Source organism: Hyperolius riggenbachi, chromosome 9, assembly GCF_040937935.1.
Source record: "Hyperolius riggenbachi isolate aHypRig1 chromosome 9, aHypRig1.pri, whole genome shotgun sequence".
Lineage (NCBI taxonomy): Eukaryota > Metazoa > Chordata > Amphibia > Anura > Hyperoliidae > Hyperolius > Hyperolius riggenbachi.
The window spans coordinates 256,016,465-256,044,112 of NC_090654.1; the positions used below are offsets into that span (position 1 = coordinate 256,016,465).

Genomic DNA, 27,648 nt, shown 5'->3' on the forward strand with positions numbered 1-27,648 from the left:
TCTGACTAGATTAGCTGCATGCTTGTTTCAGGTTGTTTTCATGATTCAGACTCTACTGACCAGAAAGATCAGCAAGACTGCCAGGCAACTGGTATTGTTTAAAGTGGACCCAAACCAAACCTTTTTTTAATTCAAAATACTTAGTTGCACCACTCTGACAACTACAAAGATAAATAAACACTCCTTCAAGCATATGTGCATTTCAGTGCATGCTTTTCACCCTTCTCTTTTCATAACTAGGGTTATACAGGCGGCAGCCATTAGCAATTCCTCCTTTGCCGGACACCACCTACTCTACCAGTTTGCCGGATTCTGTCCGGCAATATGAAAGGAAGTGTAAAATATTTTATATTTGTCATCATGCAGCTGAAAAAAGGTTGCTATTTATTATTATAATTTAGAAAATAGATTTTATTTCTGAAATCTTGTATTTTTAATTTGGGTCCACTTTAAAAGGAAATAAATATCACAACCTCCATATGTCTCTCACCCAGAGTGAGGACAAGGTCCTCCAGCCCCCAAGGCTAAGACACCAAAGTGCATCCCTCCCACCCCAGCTGTCACACACCGAAGACCCCCAACACCTTAATCTATAGTTATCTGGCTTGCAGTCACAGCTCCTTTCTTATTTCTCTCTGCTTCAAACACAATAGGGGAATGATAGTTGAGAGAGTTGTGCGCCCCCTCCTACACTGCGCCCTGAGGCTGGAGCCTCTCTGCCTCGGCCCTGCTCTCACCTCAGGTTCCTTTTAGCATATAAGCAGACAACACCACAGTGGCTACTTACCACTTATATAACCTTAAATGGAGGAAACTGAAAGATAAAACGTAACTTTTAAAGGGAAAAAGATGAAAATCACTAGATTGGTGCTGCTAAACATGGATGGAGTTGATGATCGCCCTTAATCATCCTGTTTTTTTGAGGATTTCTGATGGCAATGCATTTCCCTTTTTTGTGAGCCTGAGAGGAGCTTGCAATCTAATCCCTACTAAAGTAATTTGTCCATTGTAGTCTAGGGAAAATTTTAGGGGGAAGCCAATTAACTACTCTATATGTTTTTGGGATGAGGGCGGAAACCCCTAGGGCAGGGGATAGATTGTGAACTCCTCTGTAGGACAGTAAGGGACAAGACTATACACTCACCTAAAGGATTATTAGGAACACCTGTTCAATTTCTGATTAATGCAGTTATCTAATCAACCAATCACATGGCAGTCACTTCAATGCATTTAGGGGTGTGGTCCTGGTCAAGACAATCTCCTGAACTCCAAACGGAATGTCAGAATGGAAAAGAAAGGGAATTGAAGCAATATTGAGCGTGGCATGGTTGTTGATGCCAAATGGGCCGGTCTTAGTATTTCACAATCTGCTCAGTTACTGGGATTTTCACGCACAACCATTTCTAGTTCAGAATTTGGCGTAAACAGAATGAGAACATGGATCCATCATGCCTTATTACCACTGTGCAGGCTGGTGGTGGTGTAATGGTGTGGGGGATGTTTTCTTGGCACATTTTAGGCCCCTTAGTGCCAATTGGGCATCGTTTAAATGTAACGGGCTACCTGAGCATTGTTTCTGACCATGTTCATCCCTTCATGACCACCATGTACCCATCCTCTGATGGCTACTTCCAGAAGGATAATGCACCATGTCACAAAGCTCGAATCATTTCCAATTGGTTTCTAGAACATGAGAATGAGTTCACTGAACTAAAATGGCCCCCACAGTCATCAGATCTCAACCCAATAGAGCATCTTTGGGATGTGATGGAACGGGAGCTTCGTGCCCTGGATGTGCACCCCACAAATCTCCATCAACTGCAAGATGCAATCCTATCAATATGGGCCAACATTGCTATAGAATGCTTTCAGCACCTTGTAGAATTAAGGCAGTTCTGAAGGCGAAAGGGGGTGAAACACGGTATTAGTATGGTGTTCCTAATAATCCTTTAGTTGAGTGTATATAATCTGTACAGCGCTGCAGAAGATACATATCCGTGCTATATAAATACTAAATAATAATACAGCTTATTTTACTTCTTTCACACATATGAGGGCTCTTTCACACTACATCATACCTCCCAACTTTTTGAGATAAGAAAGAGGGACACTTAAGCCCCACCCCTGCCACACCCCTAACCATCCCCGACACACCCCTACTTACACATACCAAAAATATGTTGTTTCTTAATTCAAACAACACTGATCCTTTCTTTCCTGGTTCATTTTCCTTCATATTGAAATAAGACAATTATCAATTTAAAGGATGGGAATGAAGTTTGGAGTTAGTTAAACATGCTTCAGTAGATAAAATACATATATTTACACAGATCTGTACATCAGTCCTGAAAGACGGACAAATGAGGGAGAAAGAGGGGCAGAGGGATTTGGTTCCCAAAGAGGGACTGTCCCTCCAAAAGAGGGACAGTTGGGAACTATGCACTACACATGATTTTGATTTCCAATTTTAATGCAATTTTACATAGGATTCTGATTTTTGATGCGACAAAGACCTGCATGCTGTTTTTTTTTTTTGCTACGATTTTCTTCATGTGTTGCTAGCATCCACTGAAAATCACAAATCGGAATTGTGATTTGCAGTGTAAGCACCATTTCCATGATTGCGCTTTATAGCGGTCAGGAATGGAGCGTAATCTCAATGAGTATCGTGCAAGCCGGTGATTGCGTGCAGGGAAAAAGCGGCGATGTTTGGAAAATGAGCACCACAATTTGTTCTAGCAATCGGCAAATGGCTGCAATCAGCTTTTTGAAGCAGATCGCAGCCAGTGGAAGGGGGCACTACAAGAAGCCTAGACCGTTAAATTGACCCTGAGCAGAAGCTGAAACTGTCATAATGAACTTACCTGGGGCTTTCCCCAGACCCCCGTAGTCCGTGAGGTCCCTAGGCGTCCTCTGGGCTGCCTCCGTTCCATTGCCATGAGTGTTCATTCTTAAGAGGGGTTGCGCATAACTTCTGGGCAAGTTGCACGGCTAATGTAGCCACCAGTAGAAGAACAGAAGGAGCTTAGAGGACTCCGAGGGACTCCACGGACTGCGCCTGTCGGTGTGAGTGTTCCGTGCACATGCGGTTCATTCTTTAGAGAATCACGCGAGCGCAGAGCGCTCACGGTGACGGGTGCGCGGAGGGGGCCTTCTTGCCAAGTCACACCCCTAACTAAGCCACCTGCGAAAGAACGGAGAGAGCCCAGAGGATGCTGAGGGGCTGGAGGAAGCCCCAGGTAAGGTCATTATGGCATTTTTGGCTTCTGCTCAGGGTCCCTTTCAAGAGAAACCGTAACCAAGAATTTAACTTCTTCCCAATCTGTAGCTGATGCCCCCTTTCCCATGAGAAATCTTTTCTTTTTCTCAAACGAATCATCAGGGGGCTCTGTATGGCTGATACTGTGGTGAAACCCTTCCCACAGTGTGATGTCAGGACCAAGGTTCTGACATGACACTGTGGGAGCCTTGTTGCATTGTGGGAAATAATAGCTGTTTCCAACTGCCAAAAAAGCAAGCAGCATCTCCTTCCACTGACATCACCTGCCAGCAGTAAAAAATGTCACCATGTGATAACTGTCAGAATGTAAATCAGGGAGAGGAATGATTTTTCAATGGGCGAACACTGACTAAATCATTTATACATCATAATTGTAAAAATGAAGCACTTTTTTATTACATTATTTTTCACTGGAGTTCCTCTTTGAAGTTTTGAGACTCTCATCCAGAGTAAATTACACATTACAGCAAGCATCTATAAAAATAAATGTCTGCTCTCTTGTCACAGGGAGGAACACGTGATTGCCATTTTGGATATTAAAGGCGATGTCAGCCGGCAAGCAAAGCAAGAGGTCTTGTTTTATGTACAGAACAAGAAGATTTGTTTTGGGGAAGACAGAGTAAGATATTTTGAGGAAATGGACACGAGGTGTTATAGATGGAAGAACCTTCTCTGCTGTCCCTGCTTTTAGGACTCTGCAAAGGAAAAGATGCACTGGAAAAACTCAGGAAAGACGCACACTTTTTTACTTCCGTGGAAAGGACATGTTGAATATGTTCATGGATCCTGTAATACAATTACCACTACAAGACATTTTAGATAAATAAAATATTTATTTTTTTAAGGATTTTTTACTTTGTTGTTATTTTGCCAGATGTCTTTTAAAGTGGACCTGAACTCTTGCACAGGACAGAAGGAAACAGAGATATCCACCCTGTGTGTATTTAGAGAGTTTAGCCAGTTGCCTTCCCCCCTTCTGTGACTAAGTGCAAGTTGTAATTTGATCCCTCAGCTGTGTCTCCTGACTGCAGAGATCTCATTCGTAAAGACAGGATGTTAACAATATGGCTTCAATTCATCATAGGCTGTTCGATCCAAATCCCAGTTGTTAAAATACTGCATTCAGTATTTTACACTTGTGTGTGCTAATTCATCAATATTTTCACACATGTGGTAGATGTTCAGTAATTTACCGAACTACTATGGCTTCAATTCATCAAAGGCTGTTTGATAACAGCAGAGCAGTGCAGAGCAGCTTGGAGTCTCTGTGTTGTTACAAGCTGCTGTAAGTCATTTACAATAGAAGGCATCCCGACATCCCTTTAGATGTAAACATTTGTTATATTTACTGTTTTTTATAGTGCCTCTGCTGCTCTGAATCTGTCCATCAGTCTTTCCTAACATTTTACTTAATTGCCACAAGGTAGATGAACTTCCTGGAGACATTACAAATGCCATGCTTGGTGATTTCACCACTAGCAACTTTGCAGTTTCAAACAGGGACTCAAAGGGTTACCCCACCGAAGGGAACCTGGAAAATATATTTTGTCCTGTTCTCTCTGCTCACTGCCTGGGGGGTCTGGAAGCTTGTTCCACTGGAGAAGCCTGTGCAACCTATCAGCGGCACTTGCAGGAGAACAGGGGCTGTTTCTATTGGCTGCCTGCTCCTGTCAATCATGAGGACATACACAGGAAGGCATTCGAAGCTAGTTACCAACAGAGAAGAGCTGGAGATAATCATGGAATGTGTTAGTGAATGCTGTAACTTTGATGAATTGACATGTGTTGAGCAGAAGTCGGTAATTTATTTCATTGCTCTGTAATTTCAGCTTTTCATGCGGTAACAGCTTTGATGAATTAATATTTTCTTAAGTGCTCCGTAAAGTTTTTTTATGCATATTGTGGGGAACAATATACATAAACTACTTGAGGACCAGAGGTTTATACCCCCAGAGACCAGACCATTTTTTACAATTCGGCACATCACAAACTTTAACGGTTTATTGCTCGGTCATGAAACTTAGCACCCAAATTCATTTTACCTCCTCCTCACAAATAGAGCTTTCATTTGGAGGTATTTAATTGCTGCTGCGATTTTTAGTTTTTTTTATATTAATTAAAAAAAGACAATAAAAAACTTTAAAAAAAGCAGTTTACTTAATTGGCTTCCCCTAGACCAGTGATGGCTAACCTTGGCACTCCAGCTGTGGTGGAACTACAAGTCCCATGAGGCATTGCAATACTCTGACAGCTCTAAGCATAAATCAGGGAGGCAGAGGCATGATGGGATTTGTAGTTTTGTCACAGCTGGAGTGCCAAGGTTAGCCATCACGGCCCTAGACTAAGATACAAACACTACACTACACATACCTAGACATAGGACTATGGTAGGGATTAGACTGTGACCTCCTCAGGACAGTTAAGGGACAAGACTATACTTTGTGCAGCGCTGCATAAGATGTCAGCGCTATATAAATAAATAAATGTTAAATACTGAAAAAAACAGCCTGCCAGCTTCAATCACGGGCTGGCGGGCTTATCGCTGCGGGCAGCATTGTTTACTCCCGTCAAAACTCGCTCCTCGCGAGATAACGCCATATGGTGGCGCAGAGGAAAAATAGAGGTGCTTTCCCACCGCCATATGGCATTATTCAATCGGGAAGTAGTTAAAGAGAAAATCTAACCAAGGATTGAACTTCATTCCAATTAGTAGCTGAAACCCCCTTTTCCATGAGAAATCTTTACCTTTTCTCGAATAGATAATCAGGGTAGTCTATATGGCTGATATTGTGGTAAAACCCCTCCCACAGTGTGATGTCATGACCATGGCCCTGAAAGTTTCCTGTCTGTGATCCTCTGCACTGTGGGAAATAACGACTTTTTACAACTGCCAAACAAGGAATATCTCCCTCAGTACATAGAACGCCCAGTAAACAAAAATTCCAGAGAGATCACCTGGCAGAACTAAAGATATTAAATAGTCACCTATCCTAAGTTTCAGTGTGTGAATCAGGGTGAGGAAAAATGCTACAATGGGCAAACTTTGAGTAAATATAAGTGAATATTGTAAAATATAAGCAATTTTATTTATTACGTTATTTTCATTACAGTTCCTCTTTAAACCATTTTCGCATCATTAAATTTTTCATTATCTGGCTGCATAGTATTGCAAAGCTCCTCACTTGTGCCAGTGTCAGATGCTGCTTTCCTGAGACCAATTCCATGAGCAGTACAAAATCTTCCCCCATCTAATTATCTCCCCTATGTGGTAATGAGGTAGTAGCGAGTACCTTTACCTCTCAGCACAATGCTATCCTTACCTAGCTCCTTGTGCCCCAAAGGAGGGAGTAGAGGTGGGTGGGGTCAGATGATTGCTTTGTGCTGGAAAGCACCTCCCCTTCTTTTGGCAGCTTCAGGTTTTGTGTACAGAAATCTAGATCATGTGGTTGACTGTTCCATAGGGAATTTCTGTGGTATGGCTGCATCAAACATGACAATTGTGTGAATAATGGCAATTTCCTCATTTAACTTTTCTGGTAATGGAAAATATGGAAAGGTGAACTAGAGTTTTAAGGGCCCGTTTCCACTAGCCACCGCACACGTCTGCGAGACGCGCGGTGGCACTTCCTGGTCAGCGGGAACGCTGATGAATCCGTGCCATGCACGGCTTTAGGATTCGCAGCCTCCCGCACGGAAACGGATGGCAATGACGGCAGAATCGCTAAGTTAAGCGTTTCGGCCGGCGTCGCCATAGTTTTCCCGTGTGGTTTGCCTGCACGGAAACTCTCTGAATTGGCCCGGTTTCCGCACTAGTGGAAACGGGCCCTGAATGCACCTACAGTGTATCAATAGTTTACATTTTACTGGATATTTCTGAATTTGAATGTCTAAACTATATTAACCTCAAATGTCAAAATATACACTAAACTTTTTTTTTCCGGTTTTAACAAAATGTGTTTATTAAAGCAATAGTATGTTGCACGCACAAAACAGGAAAATGGATGCCCAAAGTAAGAGGTTGTCAAACAACACAGAAAAAAAACATTGCGAGATAAAGCAACGTTACATGCACATTTTACAAATACTAACACCTGTGACACAAAAATAATGAAGCAAGTGCAGTGCGGTCCGGTGTTAGTCGAGGAGCAGAAATGCAGACCTCAAACCAACAAACGTCGAGTCCGTTGATACCTTTAATGGCTAACTGTACATGGTTTATTGCAAGCTTTCCAAACGTTATTTTCTTCTTCAGGCATTATACAGAACTGGATCAGAACTGTATAATGTCTGAAGAAGAAACTTAAAGTTTGGAAAGCTCGCAATAAAGCATGTACAGTTAGTCATTAAAGGTATCACCGGAATCAACGTATGTTGGTTTGATGTCTGCAAAAATCATGAAATGTCACACTTATACCGGGATACACACAGTATCTTACCTAGTAAAATGGCGCTGTGTCCTCTGCGCATGTGTGGCCACACGCAGCTACGTAAACTACACAAACAACTGCATGCACACAGTTTATGTATCTGCGCATGTGCAGTACGTCCACACTGTATGCTTGCGTGGGCAGCGCAAACCTACATACGCAGCAATGGTAACTATGCAATTCAACAACAACAAAAAAGTAGATTTACTTTCTGATCTGCTCTCTTCTTTTCTGTTTAGTTTGCTTACGAAGGTGACGAAACTATATCCCTTCCCATGTAGGTGAAAAAAATGCAATGCACAATCTGTACCTCAATGACACTGTTTATTGGAGTTGACCTGTTACACATATGCTCTGTGTAACATTTTATGTTGCTACTTCTCATCTTTGTCTCCACTACAAACAGAAGGTTTATTATAAAGAACGGAAATAAAGAATTAAAAAGCCCATGAAAACATAATATGACATCAACTATAAAAGTAATAATAAAGTAATGCTGCAGGAGATTGACTGACAACTGCCAGGACCCTGGATGACCACATGTCACAGGAGCCTGTGGCATAGCTATGAAACTCTTTTCTTTGCTACGAATGTTCTATTTGTTACTGTACTACACATACAATTCATTACGTCATAAGTTTATTTTCGCTACAGATGTACTTTAAGGTAGATACAAACATAAAGCTTTAGGCTGCTTCCACACAGGGACGTTACAGGCGCACGTTAGTGCGCCTGTAACGCTCCCCCAACGCACAGCAATGTAACACAAGTGGGCTGTTCACACAGCCCACGTTGCGTTACATGTAACGCTGCACGTTGTCGGGAAAGTGCAGCATGCTACGGCGTTAGAGCGGCTATAGCCGCGTTAGACTGTTTGCACATGCGCATTAGGGGGCGGAGAGGAGGCGGGGAGAGCCAGCTACAGTAGCCGCGCACATGGCTACTTAATATTCACTGCACTGGCGGCCGCTGATTGGCCGGCGGGACCACGTGATGTGGAGTGTCTCGCTCCGCATCACGTGGTCCCGCCGGCCAATCAGCGCCACTCTGGGAGACCTTATAGGGATAGAGCCGCCAAACGCGGCTCACTCTACCGTCCTCTCTAACAGCACCATACAATGCGTTAGGTGCACGTTATGCGACCTTAACGTGGCACCTAACACAACGTCTTGGTCTGCAAGTAGCCTTAAGGTAGATACAAACATAAAGCTTAACAGACATCCATGCAGATGCAGAGCCTTTAGTTTACTGCACACTGCAGTAGTTTCAGGCTGTTTAACCTTCATCAGTGCAAGGAATGGGTCGATATGGCTCTGAAGGCGAGCTGGGTGCTCTGTAATGCTGGGTACACACGTTGCGATTTCCCGCTCGATCCGCAGGATCGATTCGATTATTTCCAACATGTTCGATCGGGTTTCGATGGATACAGCCGTCGATTTTGCATACTTAATATGCAAAATCGACGGCTGTATCCATCGAAACCCGATCGAACATGTTGGAAATAATCGAATCGATCCCGCGGATTGAGCGGGAAATCGCAACGTGTGTACCCAGCATAACATTTCTTTCTGAAAGCTAAAATCTGCTGCCAGGTTTATGGCCTACATGTTGCTATTCAGATGCTGTGATATCATCACTATGTACAACAGCTTGGCAAAACCCTGTGCAGTTTTTCTGCCTCTCTGCACAGTAATCACAGATAAGTGCTTTCTTATCACTTCAATGTTTGCAGAGGAAAGCTAATGTCCCATCTTTGACAAGGGTGAAACTACTGGAAATAAGTTGCTCTGTTTACTAAACAACCAGTCAGTTCTTCACAATGGTAAGCGGAACATCTGTGTCTTCTATTTCATGATTTAAAATAGATCTCGAGTAGAGCTGAAGAACAAATTTCCAAACAACACTTTTTCCGTTACAGTATTACACATGCTACTTACTTTAAACATCTTATTAATGCGTGCTAATATAAAGTATACTGTATATGGCTGGACCTGCCTTGGAGAACTCACAGAAAAGCACATGATCAGTTTGATAAGCTGATACATTTTTTTATGGCTTTTATTTGCTGGTCATGATCATGTGTCATCAATGCAAATCAGAACCTTACAAATCTCTCCGCTGATCAAACTGATCACATGCTTCTCCATGAGTTCTCCTAAGCAGGGCCATTATATATATATATATATATTTTTTTTTTTTTTTTTTTTTATAAAGCGCCAACATATTCCGTGGCGCTGTACAAAAAAACAAACAAACATGGGGTACATTATAATACAGACAATGGTGTACACCAATATAAAAGATATGGAGAAGGGAGGCAAGGTGAGGCCAGCACTGCGATTCAAGTAGTGTTTATTGAGACAAAATAGTTGTAAGGCACTTACAGTCGGTTCAGGTTGGATGCGATGCGGATGTGGTGGGCGCCAGGTCTAGGTTCCCCTGCGGACGTCCGTTTTGCGCGTCTAGCGCTTGTTCACCGCAGTGGGGAAAGTTGGGGGCGGGCCGCTTCGGCGTGAGTTACATACCCACGTCGCGGCGGCACTTCCGCCTACGTCAGCCGGCCACTCCCCCAGTTTCCTTGGCTGCCAACGACGCCCACTCGCCCCGTATAAAGGACGGAGAGCGTCCTTGTAACTAAGTGATGCGTGACGTAGGAGCCAGAGCGCACGGCCGGGCCAATCCGCACCCAGCTGCCATACGTAAAAATAGACGCAATACATGCGTCTAAAAAACCTACTATATTAGAGGCATAATTGTATGGCAGCACGGGCGGTCACGGCGCGGCTAGACGCTCCGGCACCCAAACGCCACAACACTGTTTAAATTGCACATGAAAACAAATATAAATAAAAAAAATGTATTTATTTTTTTTAATTATTTTTGTATCTATTTATATTTGTTTTCATGTGCAATTTAAACAGTGTTGTGGCGTTTGGGTGCCGGAGCGTCTAGCCGCGCCGTGACCGCCCGTGCTGCCATACAATTATGCCTCTAATATAGTAGGTTTTTTAGACACATGTATTGCGTCTATTTTTACGTATGGCAGCTGGGTGCGGATTGGCCCGGCCGTGCGCTCTGGCTCCTACGTCACGCATCACTTAGTTACAAGGACGCTCTCCGTTCTTTATACGGGGCGAGTGGGCGTCGTTGGCAGCCATAAAAACTGGTGGCGTGGCCGGCTGACGTAGGCGGAAGTGCCGCCGCGACGTGGGTATGTAACTCACGCCGAAGCGGCCCGCCCCCAACTTTCCCCACTGCGGTGAACAAGCGCTAGACGTGCGAAACGGACGTCTGCAGGGGAACCTAGACCTGGCGCCCACCACATCCGCATCGCATCCAACCTGAACCGACTGTAAGTGCCTTACAACTATTTTGTCTCAATAAACACTACTTGAATCGCAGTGCTGGCCTCACCTTGCCTTCCTTCTCCATACCAATTTGTTGTCTTTTACCCAGCCCATGCACGCCCTTCAAAGAGACACGCACTTCTACACCACATAATCCATTAAGGTTGAGCCTTATCTCCTGCCGTGTCGGATTCTTCCTCCTCTTGCTACGAATCAATATAAAAGATACATCATTTGTGACAAGATACAAAAATGATACAAAATACAGAATTGATAATGACAGTGATAAAAGTAACATGATAAATAAAATGTATAATGATTTCCAAGACACAAAATGGGGAGAGAGCCCTGCCCTTGCGAGCTTACAGTCTAAAGAGAATGGGGGGGGAGGGGATGACACAAGAAGAAAGGTAGTATACAGTGGTGTAGCTAAGAAGCCATGGACCCCAGTGCAAGTTTAGCATTGGGGCCCCCCCAAGCATGCTATAGATAACAATTGATACGACACACCAAAACCAATCAAGGACAACCACAGTGTCAGAGGTGCAAGAAGGGGATGGGAAACAGTGTGTTAATGATTACTACTATTCAAATCCTCTATAAAAATGAATATTACCAGCATAGGACTAATACAGAGCGAATACTGCAGTTTAGGGTGGGCCCCTCTAGCCCAAGGGCCCTGATGCGGATGCTACCTCTGCACCCCCTATTGCTACGCCACTGGTAGTATACAACAAATATATAGAGGCTGTGTGTTTTTGTGGGAGGGCATTCCAGAGGAGGCGTGAAGCCATGGGTGGCCCCCTGCCGTCAGACCTGGATCAGCCTGCCGACGACCAATAGTGCGGGCGCTAGAACCTAGCACACCGCAATGATATGCGGAAGTGACATGCGTTTGTGCGCCCGCTCTAACTGGTCGGGTCGCCGGCTGATCCTGAGGTCTGCCACTGAACGGTGAGGGGGGGGGGGGGGGGGGGGCGCCTGTCACTACCTAACCTGGGGGGGGTCCCTGTCGCTACCTAATCTGGGGGTCCCTGTCACTACCTAACCTGCGGGGCTCCTGTCTCTACCTAAACTGGGGGGCTCCTGTCTCTACCTAAACTGGGGGGTACCTGTCACTGCCTGAGCTGGGGGGCTCCTGTCACTACCTAAACTGGGGGGCTCCTGGCGCTACGTAAACTGTGGGGCTCCAGGCGCTATGTAAACTATCCAGGCCAGCCAGCCCAGCATCACCACCAGCCAGCCAGCCCAGAATCACTGTCAAAAAGGCCACAGCATCACCACCAGTCAGGCCAGCATTTACTTCAACCAGCCAAGCCCGGCCACAGCATCACCGCCAGCCAAGCCACAGCATCACCGCAAGGCCTTTCAGCCCACACATCATCCCCAATCCAGCCAAAAACAGTATTGCCAGGCACAGCAGCCAGTACAGGAGAATTCAGAAGCCAGGTGAGAGGTGTCTACCATATTAAGGGGGCATTCTGCCTATTTATGTGAAATGCTGTCTATTTATGTGCCTCATGACTGCTGAATTTGTCTTGTTTGGGGCCTCAAGATTGCTGAATGTGTCTTGTTGGGGGCCTCATGATTTTTTAGGGGCCTCATGATTGCTGAATTTGTCTTGTTGGGGGTCTCATGATTGCTGAATTTGTCTTGTTGGGGGACTCATGATTGCTGAATTTGTCTTGTTGGGAGCCTCATGATTGCTGAATTTGTCTTGTTGGGGGTCACATGATTGCTAACAGCGAGACCATGGGAAAAGCTGAATCATCATCATCATATGAGAAAATAGCATTAAACCTACTTTTTTTTAGCTTTTTAAAACAGAAAATAAAACTTGGAGGTTCTAAAAAAAAATGAATATATTTTTCAGGAGTAGGTTGGATGAAATTGTTCACAGTTTATTTTCAACTTGGATTTTCCATAATGTTCATGTATGAGTTAAAACATTTGTATTTAGTTTAAATTGCTGTTGCCACTTTGTGATAGTAAAGTGACTTTGCAGTTTGGGCACTCGACCTCCAAAAGGTTCGCCACCACTGTCCTAATCTAATGTCCCACCATTGCTAAGTTCATGTAAATGTGTCTTCATCCGTGACCACACCCACTTTCTGGTCCATGGCCGCACAACTTTACCCTCGTATTTTTCGGCACGCACAACTTCTCCTAAAATCTTCACGGGGTACGCCACTTCTTCCCTTTCCCTATATAAGGTATATTTCAGAGCAGGCACAAAACCCACCACCACACCGTATAAATGCAAACGCTTACTGAATCCCATTAGTGCTAAATTATAAAGTCTGTGTAGATAGTCCCCTGGCTGGGATTCGAACTGGGGACCCAAAGCTGCAAGGCGAGAATGCTATCAACTATGTACATGGAGGCAGCAATATTTGGTAATTACATGAGAATTTGTTTACTTTCCACTGGCCAGGAACTGCCCAATCAGATTCTTGCACAACCAGGAAGGAAGCCAGGCACTGTCCAATCAGTGCGCTTTAGCCAATCAGCTTGCTACAGATAATGCAGGATATGCAAATTTGGTGTGATGCAAATTTGGTGTGGTGCAAATGTTGGGCGAGTCACATTCGGAGGCCAAAGCACAAGGTAGAAATTGTCTAAGGTAGAATGGTCGTGTGTCATTGAGCAGAGACAATGAAACAGTAAAAACTATATTTAACTATATTTAAATATAAAATAAAAAAACAGCGGGATATCTAAAAAAGTAATTTTTAGGACACTGAGGATAGATACAATTGTTTTTCTCATCAGTTTATTTTCACTTTGGATGTCCTTTAAAATGGTTTGATACATTTAAATCTTTCATTGGAGGGGCAGGTCACTGGCATGTAAAATCTTCACCCAAACAATCACAGCATAAGATAAATGACTTAAAAACCCTGAAGCCCGCTTTTATCCTTTTCCAAAAGTTCAGTTTTTCGGTGCCAGATAGCCAATCATCGGGCCATGGTCGGATTGATGAAAACAATGTGCAGTTCGGGTTGCCTACCGGTGGTTTTTTAAATTGATCCAGAACTGATCTTGCTTGGGGAATGTCCATGTTTCCTTTAATGTACAAGATGGTGGCCACATGGTCATAGCTGAAATAACAGAAGACATTATTGCTGTTATCCTGTAAGATATGAGATTTTACATAAGGCGTGAAGGGCACTTGAAGCGAGAGGTATTTGGAGGCTACCATATATTTTATTTAAAACAATACCAGTTGCCTGGCATCAGTAGTGTCTGAATCACACACCTGAAACAATTATGCAGCTAATTTTGTCAGAAACATCTAATTAGCATGCTTGTTCGGGGTCTGTGGCTAAAAGCATTAGAAGCAGCAGATCAGCAGGACAGCCAGGCAGCTAGTATTGTTTAAAATGAAATACAGTAAATGTCAGTCTCTATATCCCTCTAATTTCAGGTACCCTTTAAAGGGAAACTTAAGTGAACAAAAAAATAAACAGTTTAACTTACCTGAGGCTTCTTCCTGCAGTCGTCCTGTGCCCTCTCTAACCCTCCAGTCAGCCGCAGGGCCACTCTGAAAGCTGGCCAGTCGCAGGCTACTGAGCAAGCATACCCCAGGCCGCGTGCCTCCTGGTTGTGCCCCTGTATCGGGAGCACGCATGCGCAGTTGCAATTTTTATGTACTGCACATACGCAGACCGCTCACATGCACAGGAGTGTGTTCAGGAGGCGTTCGGTCCGGCCCGCGCATACAGTTGGCGGGGGGCACTCAGTGTTGAACTGGGAGGTGGTGAAGCTGAGGAAATCCACTCGCTGGCTAAGCAGCTGTAATCAGGTGTCGCTGCTCACAGTGAAGACTTGCTGCAGGTTTCTATTGGGAGTGATAACGCAGGGTAACTGCTGCTTGGCCAGCAGGTGGATTTCCTCAGTTTTTCCACCTCCCAGTCCGACACTGGGGGCACTGCAGCTGACCAGATGAATGCAGAATGAAGTGAGGGCACAGAAACACTTCTGGGGGATGGTAGGAGCTCCAGGTAAGTTAAACTGCTCTTTTTTTTTTCATTTTAAGGTACATTTAAAGAGAATCAAGAGCCAGTTCATAAAAATATTTAAAATAAAACTCTGTATAAAGAAGGTTTGTGATAAGAGTGTGCCTTTAGAAGAGTCAGGGTTGGGGTGATATTTACCTACATGGGGCTGCCCCTCTGGCCCTCTCACCCGACTGTATGTGTTCTTTTTACCCTCCTGTTCAGCACTAAGTGGCAGAACTTGTGTCTAATCTGTGTAGGCATTCCTTAATTCACCAATCTCAAATCACCTTTAAAGTAGCTGGTCAGGAGTCCAGACACGGGTCACTGCCTGTACCACAAGTAGGATGATGTATTTCAAGCAGCAATTGCAAATCCACCATCAGAGCTTGCTAAAAATTTTCTGAACTCAACTGCTTCTGGTTACGTGACCACATTTTTAAGGATTTTTAGACGGAGAAATTAGGCTATCAAAAACAGTGTTGGGGTGGACAGAGAGCTGTGGCAGTGGAGAGACAGTGTTGGAGTAGACAGAGAGCAGTGGCAGTGTAGAGACAGTGTTGGGGTAGACAGAGAGCAGTGGAGAGAAAGTATTAGGGTGGACAGAGTGCTGTGGCAGTGGAGAGACAGTGTTGGTGTGGACAGAGAGCTGTGGCAGTGGAGAGACAGTGTTGGGGTGGACAGAGAGCAGTCGCAATCGAGAGACAGTGTTGGAGTGGCAGTGGAGAGAATGTTGAAATGGCTGTGGAGAGAATGTTGGAGTGGACAGAGAGCTTGGCAGTGGAGAGAATGTTGGAGTGGCATTGGAGAGAATGTTGGAGTGGCAGTGGAGAGAATGTTGGAGTGGACAGAGAGCTTGGCAGTGGAGAGAATGTTGGAGTGGCAGTGGAGAGAATGTTGGAGTGGCAGTGGAGAGAATGTTGGAGTGGACAGAGAGCTTGGCAGTGGAGAGAATGTTTGAGTGGCAGTGGAGAGAATGTTGGAGTGGACAGAGAGCTTGGCAGTGGAGAGAATGTTTGAGTGGCAGTGGAGAGAATGTTGGAGTGGCAGTGGAGAGAATGTTGGAGTGGCAGTGGAGGGAATGTTGGAGTGGACAGAGAGCTTGGCAGTGGAGAGAATGTTGGAGTGGCAGTGGAGAGAATGTTGGAGTGGCAGTGGAGAGAATGTTGGAGTGGACAGAGAGCTTGGCAGTGGAGAGAATGTTTGAGTGGCAGTGGAGAGAATGTTGGAGTGGCAGTGGAGAGAATGTTGGAGTGGCAGTGGAGAGAATGTTGGAGTGGCAGTGGAGAGAGTGTTGGAGTGGACAGAGAGCTTGGCAGTGGAGAGAATGTTGGAGTGGACAGAGAGCTTGGCAGTGGAGAGAATGTTGGAGTGGCAGTGGAGAGAATGTTGGAGTGGCAGTGGAGAGAATGTTGGAGTGGACAGAGAGCTTGGCAGTGGAGAGAATGTTGGAGTGGACAGAGAGCTTGGCAGTGGAGAGAATGTTGGAGTGGACAGAGAGCTTGGCAGTGGAGAGAGTATTGGAGTGGACAGAGAGCTTGGCAGTGGAGAGAATGTTGGAGTGGAGGGACCATGTTGAGGTAAACTGAGAGAGTGGCAGTGGAGAGACAGTGTTGGCGTGGAGGGACCGTGTTGAGGTGAACAGAGAGCAGTGGCAGTGGAGAGACAGTGTTGAGGTGTACAAAGAGCAGTGACAGTGGGGAGACAGTGCTGGGGTGGAAAGAGAATTAACCCCTCCTATTTCATTCTGCTTGGTCAGAATAAAAACTGCAATTGCACCTTTGCTGGATGAGTTTATTTACAGGAAAATGGTTTCAATTTTACTGCATTTTGTGTCCAACCTCTAAGTGATTTTACAGTTTCTTCTCCCCAAATGCTAATATTAAAGGAACGTAGTAATGAGAAAATGAAACATTGTGGTTTGAAGCAAAGAAAACATAATTTTCTCAAGAGTTCCCCATGTTATGTATGATTGGAGGGAGTACATGAGGTATGCCTTCTGCCAGGGCCGGATTAACCCACTAAGCACCTCAAGCAGCTGCTTGGGGCCCCATCAGCACATAAGCAGGGCCCTTCACGTGCCTCCTTCTCCCTATTGGCAAATAAGAAATTACACTCACAATCAGCAACCGCAAGAAAAGTTCACCTGCAGCCACCCGCTTTCCTATGCACAGACACAGCCTGTCACTGTTGAGAGCGGGCGGCTAAAAGGAAGTCGGAGGGAGCCGAGTAGTGTGATCAGCTGATCACATGAGTTGTCTAGCTTCAGGCAACAGACACAGGGAGGTGTCAAGGAGCTGCTGGGGCTGAGGGACAGCACAGCAAGTCAGAATCCCCTGGGTGTATGAGAGCAGGGCAAGACCTCCGTGCACGATGTACTGGGAGAGGAGGAGGAATTTAGCAGCTAACTTTAAACTCCCCTCCCTTTCAATGGCAAAATAAAGGAGATACGGAGATACGAATGATCAACAAATGGCCAGACAGACAGAGGGCTCTCAGTGCAGTTCCCGCCCGTCCCCCTGCTTCTAACATCAGCTCACTGCGTGGGGATGAGGAGTAGAGTAGAGATGGGAAGTTAGGATCTTTTCAATGATCCGGATGATTCGAATCGGATCATTGAAAAGATCCGGATCTTTGATCCGAATCTCGGATCATTTTACTACCGAAGCATTCGGGGGTTGAAATGACTAGCAGGGCAGGAGAAGGAGAGGGGGGTGGACATACAGAGAAGGGGGGAAGATGGACAGAGGGCAGGGAGTGGACAGAAAAGGGAGGAGGGAAGCAGAGAGCAGAAATGTTTGCTTATACACAATACCCACATGCTGCAATCATGCTTTACATATATTTCACCTATATGCTCATCTGTGTACTTTGAATGGAAACGTCGCACAGTGAAAGAAAGCATTCCCCAAAGATAAGTGCAGCTGTTTAGAGCGAGTACAGGAGGATCATATTGCCCAGCAATCACAGTGCCTGCAAAGTTACTGAGCTATGCTGAGCTGAGCCAAAAGTTTCCAATGTGTTCACTGTGCAGCACTACGGAACAGACAGCCTGTAATGGGCAGCACATTTCAGCCAGTATGTGTGCTCTACACATATCTGGCAGTGGCACCCACGTCCCCTCTACCTGTCCCTGCAAGGCTGCCTCCCCTGAGTCCCCTCCAACAGAGCGATCCATCTCTGCTCTGCTTCCAGGACCCCGCTGCCCGCTGAGAGTGGGCGTGTCGCTCCTGGCCCCGCCCCTTTTGCGATCCGAATCACTCATTTTGATGATTCGGATGATTCGACTCACAAAATAGATTCGGATCAAAGATCCGAATCGTTCATGATCCGGACAACACTAGAGTAGAGAGGCTCCAAACTATAGGCAGCAGGAGCTGTGCTGTCACTGTGCAGATTTGTGAGTACTTTGTTTAATGACCTGAGCTGGAAGTTGTTGCTTTTATTTCCCCTCTGTCTGCAGCTGACTTTTCAATTTGATTTACCCCCCCCTCCCCCCACCTTTTTGACTCCCTGCCCCGATGGCTAGCACCTCAGTTTTTGCCTTCTCCTACGCTGATTTACTTCATATTGATCACAACCTCACATTTGACTAGTGTTGTGCACCATGAGTAGCTAGCTACAAGCCTGCAAGTAGGTAGCGTACTTGTAATCGAAATTTAAATGAGCACTGCCACTGCCCGCGGTAGAGGGTAGGTTTAACCTACCCATGCTGCTGCCAGCCAATGCGTTCCATGTCACTGCTTTGCTTTTTTTTTTCTTAAAGCGGAAAAAGAAAGCATGGAAGCAACATGTAGCGCAATGGCTAAGGCATGGGTACGTTAACCCCCCTCTACCGCACGCAGGGCTACCTAATTTAAATTTCGATTATGAGTAGCTACATACATTTAGGTACTTGTAGTGCACAACACTGCTTCTGCCTGCCCTCCTCCATATTTTCGTTCCTCACCCCAACCTGACTGATCTCTCCCAACTTTGGCTGGTCGTTCAGTTTTAACAACCCCCCCCCCCCCCCCCAGCTGTTTTCCCTCAGTTCTAACTGCCACCTTTCATCCTCACTCAATGTTTACTCAACATATACTGTGTGTATATATATATATATATATATATATATATATATATATATAGTATTTAGAGGGGGCCCAAATCTGCTCCTTTGCTTAGGGCCCCATTCAGTCTTAATCCGGCTCTGCCTTCTGCACATAGATGGATTATGGGGAAATGGTGCCCTAGCCAAGATGACAATGTTGTCTCCACTACTTCAAGAAAGAGAGAAGCTTAAAGAAAGTAGCAGCCAGGCCATAGTCTCCTGCCTAAGTTATCTTGTGGCCCTTATATTATAGATCATTGTATATATGAAAAGTTCTCAGAAGGACAAAACATTTGTAAATGAAAAAGATATATTTTATGAATGCACACTAGACAACGCGTTTCACAGGTCTTGATATGCTGCTTCAGGTCAAGTGCCTGAGAAGTTTTCGGTCACGAGTGTGAGCGCCTAAAAATTTAGTGCTCACACTTGTGACTGAAAACTTCTCAGGCACTTAAAATAACCTGAAAATATTAGACTTCTCATCAATACAATTATCTATAGTAGCATATCACCAAGGGCGCCTCCACTAGTGGTTTTAGCATAGTCCATACCCCACGGGGTTCTTACTCATGAGGACTCCAGGTGAGCGACCAACCAGTATCTCCACCAACTGACCTGGGCCACTGAATGGGGACGGTTATAATCCAGCAGATGGTGGTTGCAAGTTTTAGAATCCAACCTTGTGAGTATAATACTTATACACAGGGGCAAACCCAGGATTTTCAAGGGGTGGGGGAATTCCTGAAAGGTCTCCCTCAGCCCTGCACAATACAGTATAATAATATGGTAAGACATCATGCTGGGTACAAATAATGCAATTTCCTGTTCGTTCGACTGATACCGGGATCGATCAGGAGCAGTTTGGATACAGATAATAATGAGGACAGGCGACATTGGTAATGAAGGGGAAAATGAAGCATTCACAAGGCAGTGCACAAGGCTGTGCTCATACCTGACTCTGTTAAAGGTGAACTGAAGTGAGAGTGATATGGTGGCTGCCATATTTATCTCCTTTTAAACAATACATGTTGCCTGGCTGTCCTGCTGATCCATTTGGCTATAATAGCATCTCAATCGCACCAGAAACAAGCATGCAGCTAATCTTGTCAGATCTGACAATAATGTCAGAAACACCTGATCTTCTGCATGCTTGTTCATGGGCTATGGCTAAAACTATTAGAGGCAGAGGATCAGCAGGATATCCAGGCAACTGGTATTGCTTAAATAATGGTATTGCGTAAATAAATATGGCAGCCTCCATATCCCTCTCACTTCAGTTGCCCTTTAAGTTCCCCAGAGCTGTTCCATACTCTGTACACACGCTGCTGCTACATCCAAAGTCAACTGTAGCAGGGAAAGAAAGGGGCAGTGCTGTGAGCTGCAGGATGCCAGCAGATATTCTGGTGTCTCAACTTTTGCCTGTCCCCAGACACGGCAATGGCCCTGGTCTGAGGGGGGATTCTGGGCAGCTGTAAACCCACCAGCCCCCCACCCCCGGTGTTTGCCTATGATACAGGTAATCTTTAATTTACACCATTGCCCAACGACACTGCACCATTGGGCTCCTGGTCTCTGTCACCCCGCAGATCCTTGGAGGTATTGGGTAACCATCAAGGATCAAATCATTTTCTTGTGGATGATCTGGCTCTGCTATTTCAACACTAAAAAGTGTCCCTTTTTCTGGATTCAGAAAGTTTGAAGCTAGGTATGCCAGTCTTCTTGTTGCCATCTGCTTCTCCTTACCTGTCTGGGTATGTTTTCAGTAATTCAGAAATATTTTTACAAACATTTCCTGTGTCCTCCGCTATAATGATGTCGGCAATTAGGAGAAGTGAACGGAACAGCCACTCTTCTTCTGTTTTCTGTTAGTGAAGAGAATAAGCAAATGTATTAGCCTATGACTTAAAGTGTGCTTATACTCCCAAAACTAAAAATTCTCTAACTACTCAGTTACAAAGAACAACATTTGGAAGCAATTCCACACATTCTCTGTGTATAAACAGGTTTGCTTTCACTGCAGAGAGCAGTTCAAGATTCAAATTTTCTTTTACATAACTCAAGTAGGTAATGACATTTTAGTTTTTGGGAGTGTAATACCACTTTATAATGTACCTGAACTGACATGTGACATGACAAGATAAGCATGGGTACATATCGTACTAGTCTTGCTAAAAATCTGTTTGATGTCCCTTTTTTTATTCTAATCTAGCTATACATACCTTTTCACCTACTTTTTCAGTTGCAAAGTGCTGAAAAGTTATTTTAAACAGAAGGAAAATTATCTCCTAGGAGAAAACTTAGAAGAAAAAAAGAAGTCTCTATAATTTGCTAAAACAAAAAAAGGGCTAAATAAAGGAACCCTGAGCAGTAAAAAAAAAATGAAATCTGGGCTTACCTGGGTCTTCCTCCAGGCGGTAAGGTCCCCCAGCATCCTCTTGGACTCTTCCTTGGGGGAACCCGCCGCACACCCATTACGTCGTCACGCGGGTCACCGTAAGTGTCTTGCGCATGCACGGTTCAACCTTTAGAGAACCACACATGCGCAGGGGACTTACCACGACCTTCGTGATGACGCGACGGGTGGGCATACGCGACTTCAGACGAAGTCACCGGAGCCGCCAGCAGGACCAAGGAAGAGGCGAGGAGGATGCTGGGGGCTCGGTGGAAGCCCCAGGTAAGTCCAGAATTCGGGGGGGGGGGGGGGAAGGTTTACTGTTCAGAGTCCCTAATTATGTAACAGTATATAATGGAAAATGGATGACGATAGGGCAGCACTTACATGATCTTCAAAGAACTTATTAATGAGTTTTGCACTTTTCTTCATACTTTTCCCTGCAGTTCGGAGTTTTTCTATTTCTTTCCACCTCTTTGGTTTTTCCAGCAGTTGAGCGATATATCCTTGCACCACTTTCAAATGAAGCTTGTTGATCACAACCTACAGTGATAACAGGAATAAACATCATGAAGGTGGTCTTGAAATGACCTTGCTCCACCCATATTCTGATTCCAGACTGAAATACGGCAAAGTCCTGACGGTGCGGGCAAGCATTTTAAACAGGCTCCTGTGCCGGATTTTCTTATCCACTGCCACATGTATAAAAGGTACTATCCTTTGTCGTTCTTTCACGATCTTTCAAGCCTGTTGATTCTTTAAAAGACACCGTTTCATTGTCTCTGCTCAATGACACCATCACTGAAGTATGCCAGAGCTCAAATCTATGAACTATTGACCCTTTTTTTCTCTTTCCTGTTATCAGAAGTCATTTACTGACAGGAAAGGGTTTTATGGCTGCAATTAGTTATCAGTGAGGGTTATGCAATAGTCTGACCCGGTCAGAAACTGTCACTTACATACCTGATGTTTAGCGGTCCTCCTTCACCTCCTAAACCTTCTGCAGGTGGCCCTGGAAAGTTCTCCAGTGTGGAGCGTACTGTGGGTGAAGAACTCACCTGACGGGGAGTGCACGCTGCCGGCCTGCGCTGACTAGGGGACTTTTCGGGGTCAGTTACAGAAGATACAGAAGGAGGAGGAGGACAGTGAGGTAGCGATGGGCCTGGAGGAAGTCCCAGGTATGGTTAATCCCCCCACCTCAGGTGCACTTTAATGTGAGGGTTGGCTTCACTGACTAATAAGAATGTTCAAGAGCATCTACTTTGAAGATGTAGACATGAAGGTTTCACTGTACAGTATGAAGTTACTTTAAATCCCCTGGCCAAGTAAATCTTTTTTTAATTTGGTATCGTCCCTTTACCTACCATTAGTGGTATTAGATATGGACAGTGACAGCAGCTGGATGGTGTACTGGTTAAGGGGCTCTGCCTCTCACACAGGAAACCGACTCTTCCTGTTCAGTAAGCCAGCACCTATTTAGTAAGGAGACCTTGGGCAAGACATTGCCACTGCCTACTGAGAAAGCCACAGTGACTGCAGCTCTGGGCTTTGAGTCCACCAGGAGAAAAGTGCGATATGTTCTGTGTCATGTCTTGTCATAACTGTCATAACATTCTCTGCAACCGCAGGGGTGGGCCCCGAGGGGAGGAGGAGCCCAGACTTCTTCCTTCCTTCCTCCTCCACCAGGGTCTTATCCCATACTTCACTAGCTGTGTCAGACCCACAGATCAGCGCAGCGGCAGTGACAGCCAGGGCATACGTCTTCTACCTTCGGGTTTCTCCTGAGCTCCCACTGCAGCCAATAGAAATTCAGCGAGGTGGGCGGGTGAGTGCAGGCGGGCGAGCGAGGTGGGCGGGTGCGGGCAGGGTGGGCGGTTTCATAACAGGCTTGGGTCTACTAGTTAACTATAATTAGCTACAGTCTGAATTATTCTATGATTTGCTATGATGGTGTGTCTAGCCCCAAGAGATAACTTAAAGGTTAAATAAAGTTAATCTACAGCCAGAAAATATGGGTGTTCCGGCTGCAGATGTGATTGAAAACCAGGTGAATCGCAAATGCACTTTGCATGTAGTCAGCAGCTAAGACCAGAACAGACACATAGAAGCATCCCACATATACGACTCAGAGAGTGTGAAATGTACTGATGCTGTTTGTTACTGCTGACGACCAACATCTACTTATAGTGACCAAATAGTGTACTGGTTAAAGCAAAACTGAAGCAAAAAAAAATAAAAAAAAATTCTGTAATGAATTGTAGGTGTATTACAGATAATGAATGGAAAATAAGTAGCAAAAAAAACTCTCATATTTTTTTATTTTTTTTTATTTCATCGTATTGTCATATTTGCAGTTTACAAACCTCACTTTGTCATTTAACCACTCTGTGAACTCCTAATGCCGATTGTCCCCAGGACCTCATAAAGGAAATTGGCGTCAAGTCTTGGGGGATGAGATGAGCAGGGAATGATCACGCGCATGCACGATCGTTCCCTGCCAAGACCGCAATCCCTCCCTGATCGTTTCCCTGCCGTGATCGTGGCTAGCAGGCTGTTAGAAAAAGAAAACAGCTGTTATTTATTTGTACCACTCTGCGATCTACTGCAGCAATGTACGTGGACAGCTCTGTCACTGAGCTGTCCCCTCGAGTGGCTCACGAGATGATCGCCTCTCATAGGCTAATGCCTATGAGAGGTGATCATACTGATTGGCTCTCTCGGGGGGAAAGGAAGGGATGCTGAGAATACAAATTTAAAGTAAAACAAACTATTTTAGTAAAATAAATTAATAATATTAATTAAAAAAAAAAAAAGGTCGCAGCAGCAATCAGATGCCACCAAAAGAAAGCTCTGTTGGTGGCAACAAAAGGAGGGCAGATTAATTAGTGTGCTACGTCGTATGGCCCTGCAGTGAACTGTTAAAGCTGCAGAGGGCTGAATTGTAAAAAATAGAATGGTCACTTGCGGGGTATAAGCCTGTAGTCCTTTAGTGGTTAAGCTATAAAATAAAGCTGAAATAATCACCCTTTGAACCTTCCTGCAGTAAAACCTTATCTGGAGCTGTCTCTCACTGTTTCTTGGCTGTCTAAGTGCTTCAGAAGACAGGACTGTATTCAACTGAAGTTGGGTCAAATAGCTCAGAGAAGCTCTTTTGCATAGATAACTCAGTGTTGCTTGCGAATTTTCGCCAAAGCCATTTTCGCATCGAAAATCCCATTTTCGATTTTGCCGAATGTTCACGAAAATAAGTACAAAAGGCAAAAATTCGCATTAACAAACAAACACAGAACATTTATATTGCGCCTTTCTCCTGGCGGGCTCAAAGCGCCAGAGCTGCAGCCACTAGGACGCGCTCTATAGGCAGTAGCAGTGTTAGGGAGACTTGCCCACGGTCTCCTACTGAATAGGTGCTGGCTTACTGAAGAGGCAGAGCCGAGATTCGAACCCAGGTCTCCTGTGTCAGAGGCAGAGCCCTTAACCATTACACTATCCAGCCACTAAAAATTTCGCATTAATTTTCGCCTAAAGTCCGTTTTTTCCGTGTTTAATATCCAAGCCCCCTTACAAGTTAGAATATTTGCAGGGTATATTAAGGAGATATGTGGGTACAAGAGGAAAAAAAATTCAAAAAGACCTTATAGTTTTTGAGAAAATCGATTTTAAAGTTTCAAAGGAAAAAAGTATACATTTAAATGCAGTAAATGACAGTTACTGTAGCAAACCTAGCGGTAGTGTAAATTTACTAATATCAAAAGAAAGTGCCAAGTGCAAAGGGCCAAGTGCAAAGGGCCAAGTGCAAAGTGCAAAGGGCCAAGTGCCAGGGGCCAAGTGCAAAGGGCCAAGTGCAAAGGGCCAAGTGCAAAGGCAAAGAGCCAAGTGCAAAGGGCCAAGTTCAAAGGGTCAAGTGCAAGTGCCTTTACACTTGGCCCTTTTCATTTGACACTTGGCCCTTTGCACTTGGCACTTTGCACTTGGCACTCGGCCCTTTGCACTTGGCAGTTTGCACTTGGCACTTGCACTTGGCCCTTTGCACTTGGCCCTTTCTTTTGATATTAGTAAATTTACACTACCGCTAGGTTTGCTACAGTAACTGTCATTTACTGCATTTAAATGTATACTTTTTTCCTTTGAAACTTTAAAATCGATTTTCTCAAAAACTATAAGGTCTTTTTGAAAAAAATGTTTTTCCTCTTGTACCCACATATCTCCTTAATATACCCTGCAAATTTGGTGATTCTATCTTGTAAGGGGGCTTAGATATTAAACGCGAAAAAACGGAATTTAGGCGAAAATTTATGCGAAAATATTCAGCGAATTTCCGCCTTCCGAAACGAAAATAGTACTTATTTTCGCGAAAATTCGGCGAAAAGAATATTTGCATTTTCGCTCATCACTGAGATAACGTAATTTTTTTCTTAAAGAGAACCCGAGGCGGGGTTCTAACAACAAAATCCCCATACAGAGGCCGGGTCTGCCTATAGAGTCCAGCCTCTGTTGCCATTTAGATTCCCCCTAAGCCCCCCCTGCGCTCTGCGAGACCCCATAATTCAGAGCCGCGCTGCCGACACAGAGCATGTCGCAGCGGGCTGTATTTACCTCCATAATGCCAGTCTCGCCGGCTCCCCCGCCTCCTGCATCGCTACGGTCCCCGCCCACGTCCGCGGACAGGACCGGAGCGATGCAGGTGGCGGGGGAGAGCTGAAACTGACAGGAGGAGGTAAACACAGCCAGCACCGTGCGGCTGTGATTTATCGGGTCTCGCTGAGCGCAGGGGGGATTTAGGGAAAATCTAAATAGCAACAGAGGCTGGGCTCTATAGGCAGACCCAGCCTCTGTATGGGGATTTTGTTGTTAGAACCCCACCTCGGGTTCTCTTTAACTCTTCATGTACTGCAAAACAAAAATAGACTATTTTCTATGCTACTAATGCTCTACTTCTTAGTTGTACTACACATACAATGCATTACCTCATAAGTTTATTTTTGCTTCAGGCCTAACATTGGAGGCCTGGGTTCAGATAATGGCTGAAGCCAGTACATATTCTGTAAGGACTCCTTCAGGAAGACTCCCTAATAGGCCTGAAAGATAAATCGAATTTAAATCGAAATTGCGATCACCAAGATCACAATTTCAGAATCGTCAAAGTGGTGAATATCGCAATCATGTCATTTCCACATGAGGAAGTTTGAAGAAGCGCCTTCAAACTTTCCCAAAGTCCTGATGCGTGCGGCCTGCACCGTTGGACATACCTTCCCTCCTCTATCGCCCTCTGCCGGCTCTTGTGCATGGCAAAACTCCAGGTTCTGTATGTCACATGACATACAGGAAGTATTCTATGCATTAGAGCCTGCAGGAAGCAAAGTGGATAGACGAGCATCACTGGACTTGTGCTGGAAGCTATGTTCAGAACTGATGCAGCTTGGGGGACAGAGGAGGCAGAGAGACACAGAGGGGGCATAGAGAGAAACCGAGCTGGCACAGAGAAACAAGGGGGGCAAGAGAGAGACCCAGAGGAGGCATGAAGAGGAAAAGGGGAACAAGACAGCTTGATTTGAAGGAAATCGTGAATCGAAATCGCAATTTCGGACAGAAATCGCTCAATTCAATTTTTTCCTAAAATCGTTCAGGCCTACTCCCTAACACTGCAGGGTGGCCTATTTTGAACAAGCCCTTAGTGGCTGCAGGCAGCTCTTAAGTGCTTTGAGTCCGACAGGAAAATAAGCAACGTACAATTGTTGGTGTTAAAGTTTGGTGACTCTGGATGCTATAGGAGATCCTCGATGTATCCCAATATGTTTATGTCAGGGGTCCCCGACCTTTTTGAGCCCGGGGCCCACTATACCGACCAAAATTTTGTCCGGGGCCCCCCGGGGCGGGGGGGTTGGAGGGGCGTGGCTAGTGGCGGCGGCAGTTAGCCCAGTATAGCAAGTATAGTTACCACAGTATAGCAAGTACAGTTAGCCCAGTATAGCTAGTACAGTTAGCCCAGTATAGCTAGTACAGTTACCACAGTATAGCAAGTACAGTTAGCCCAGTATAGCTAGTACAGTTAGCCCAGTATAGCTAGTACAGTTAGCCCAGTATAGCTAGTACAGTTAGCCCAGTATAGCA

At 45.0% G+C, this 27,648-nt stretch overlaps 2 protein-coding genes across 4 annotated transcripts in view; one reads left to right on the forward strand and one right to left on the reverse strand.

The window, feature by feature from the left end:
- The window catches only part of LOC137533142 (exocyst complex component 3-like), a 68,325-nt gene extending 64,201 nt beyond the window's left edge, over positions 1-4,124 (forward strand). For 2 of the 3 annotated variants that reach the window (XM_068254352.1, XM_068254353.1), the window contains one exon: positions 3,788-4,124. In XM_068254352.1, the coding sequence (XP_068110453.1) occupies positions 3,788-3,971 (184 nt within the window). In that variant the 3' untranslated portion in view covers positions 3,972-4,124. The remainder of the gene's footprint in view (positions 1-3,787) is intronic. The other variant, XM_068254354.1, reaches the window with a different exon arrangement.
- A 9,686-nt stretch (positions 4,125-13,810) lies between these two features.
- Positions 13,811-27,648, reverse strand: part of LOC137532026 (tumor necrosis factor alpha-induced protein 2-like) — a 75,251-nt gene continuing 61,413 nt past the window's right edge. The window contains exons 12-14 of the mRNA XM_068252117.1: positions 21,925-22,080; positions 20,889-21,007; positions 13,811-14,155 (exon numbers count right to left, since the gene is read on the reverse strand). Of these exons, the coding sequence (XP_068108218.1) occupies positions 13,894-14,155; positions 20,889-21,007; positions 21,925-22,080 (537 nt within the window). The 3' untranslated portion in view covers positions 13,811-13,893. The remainder of the gene's footprint in view (positions 14,156-20,888; positions 21,008-21,924; positions 22,081-27,648) is intronic.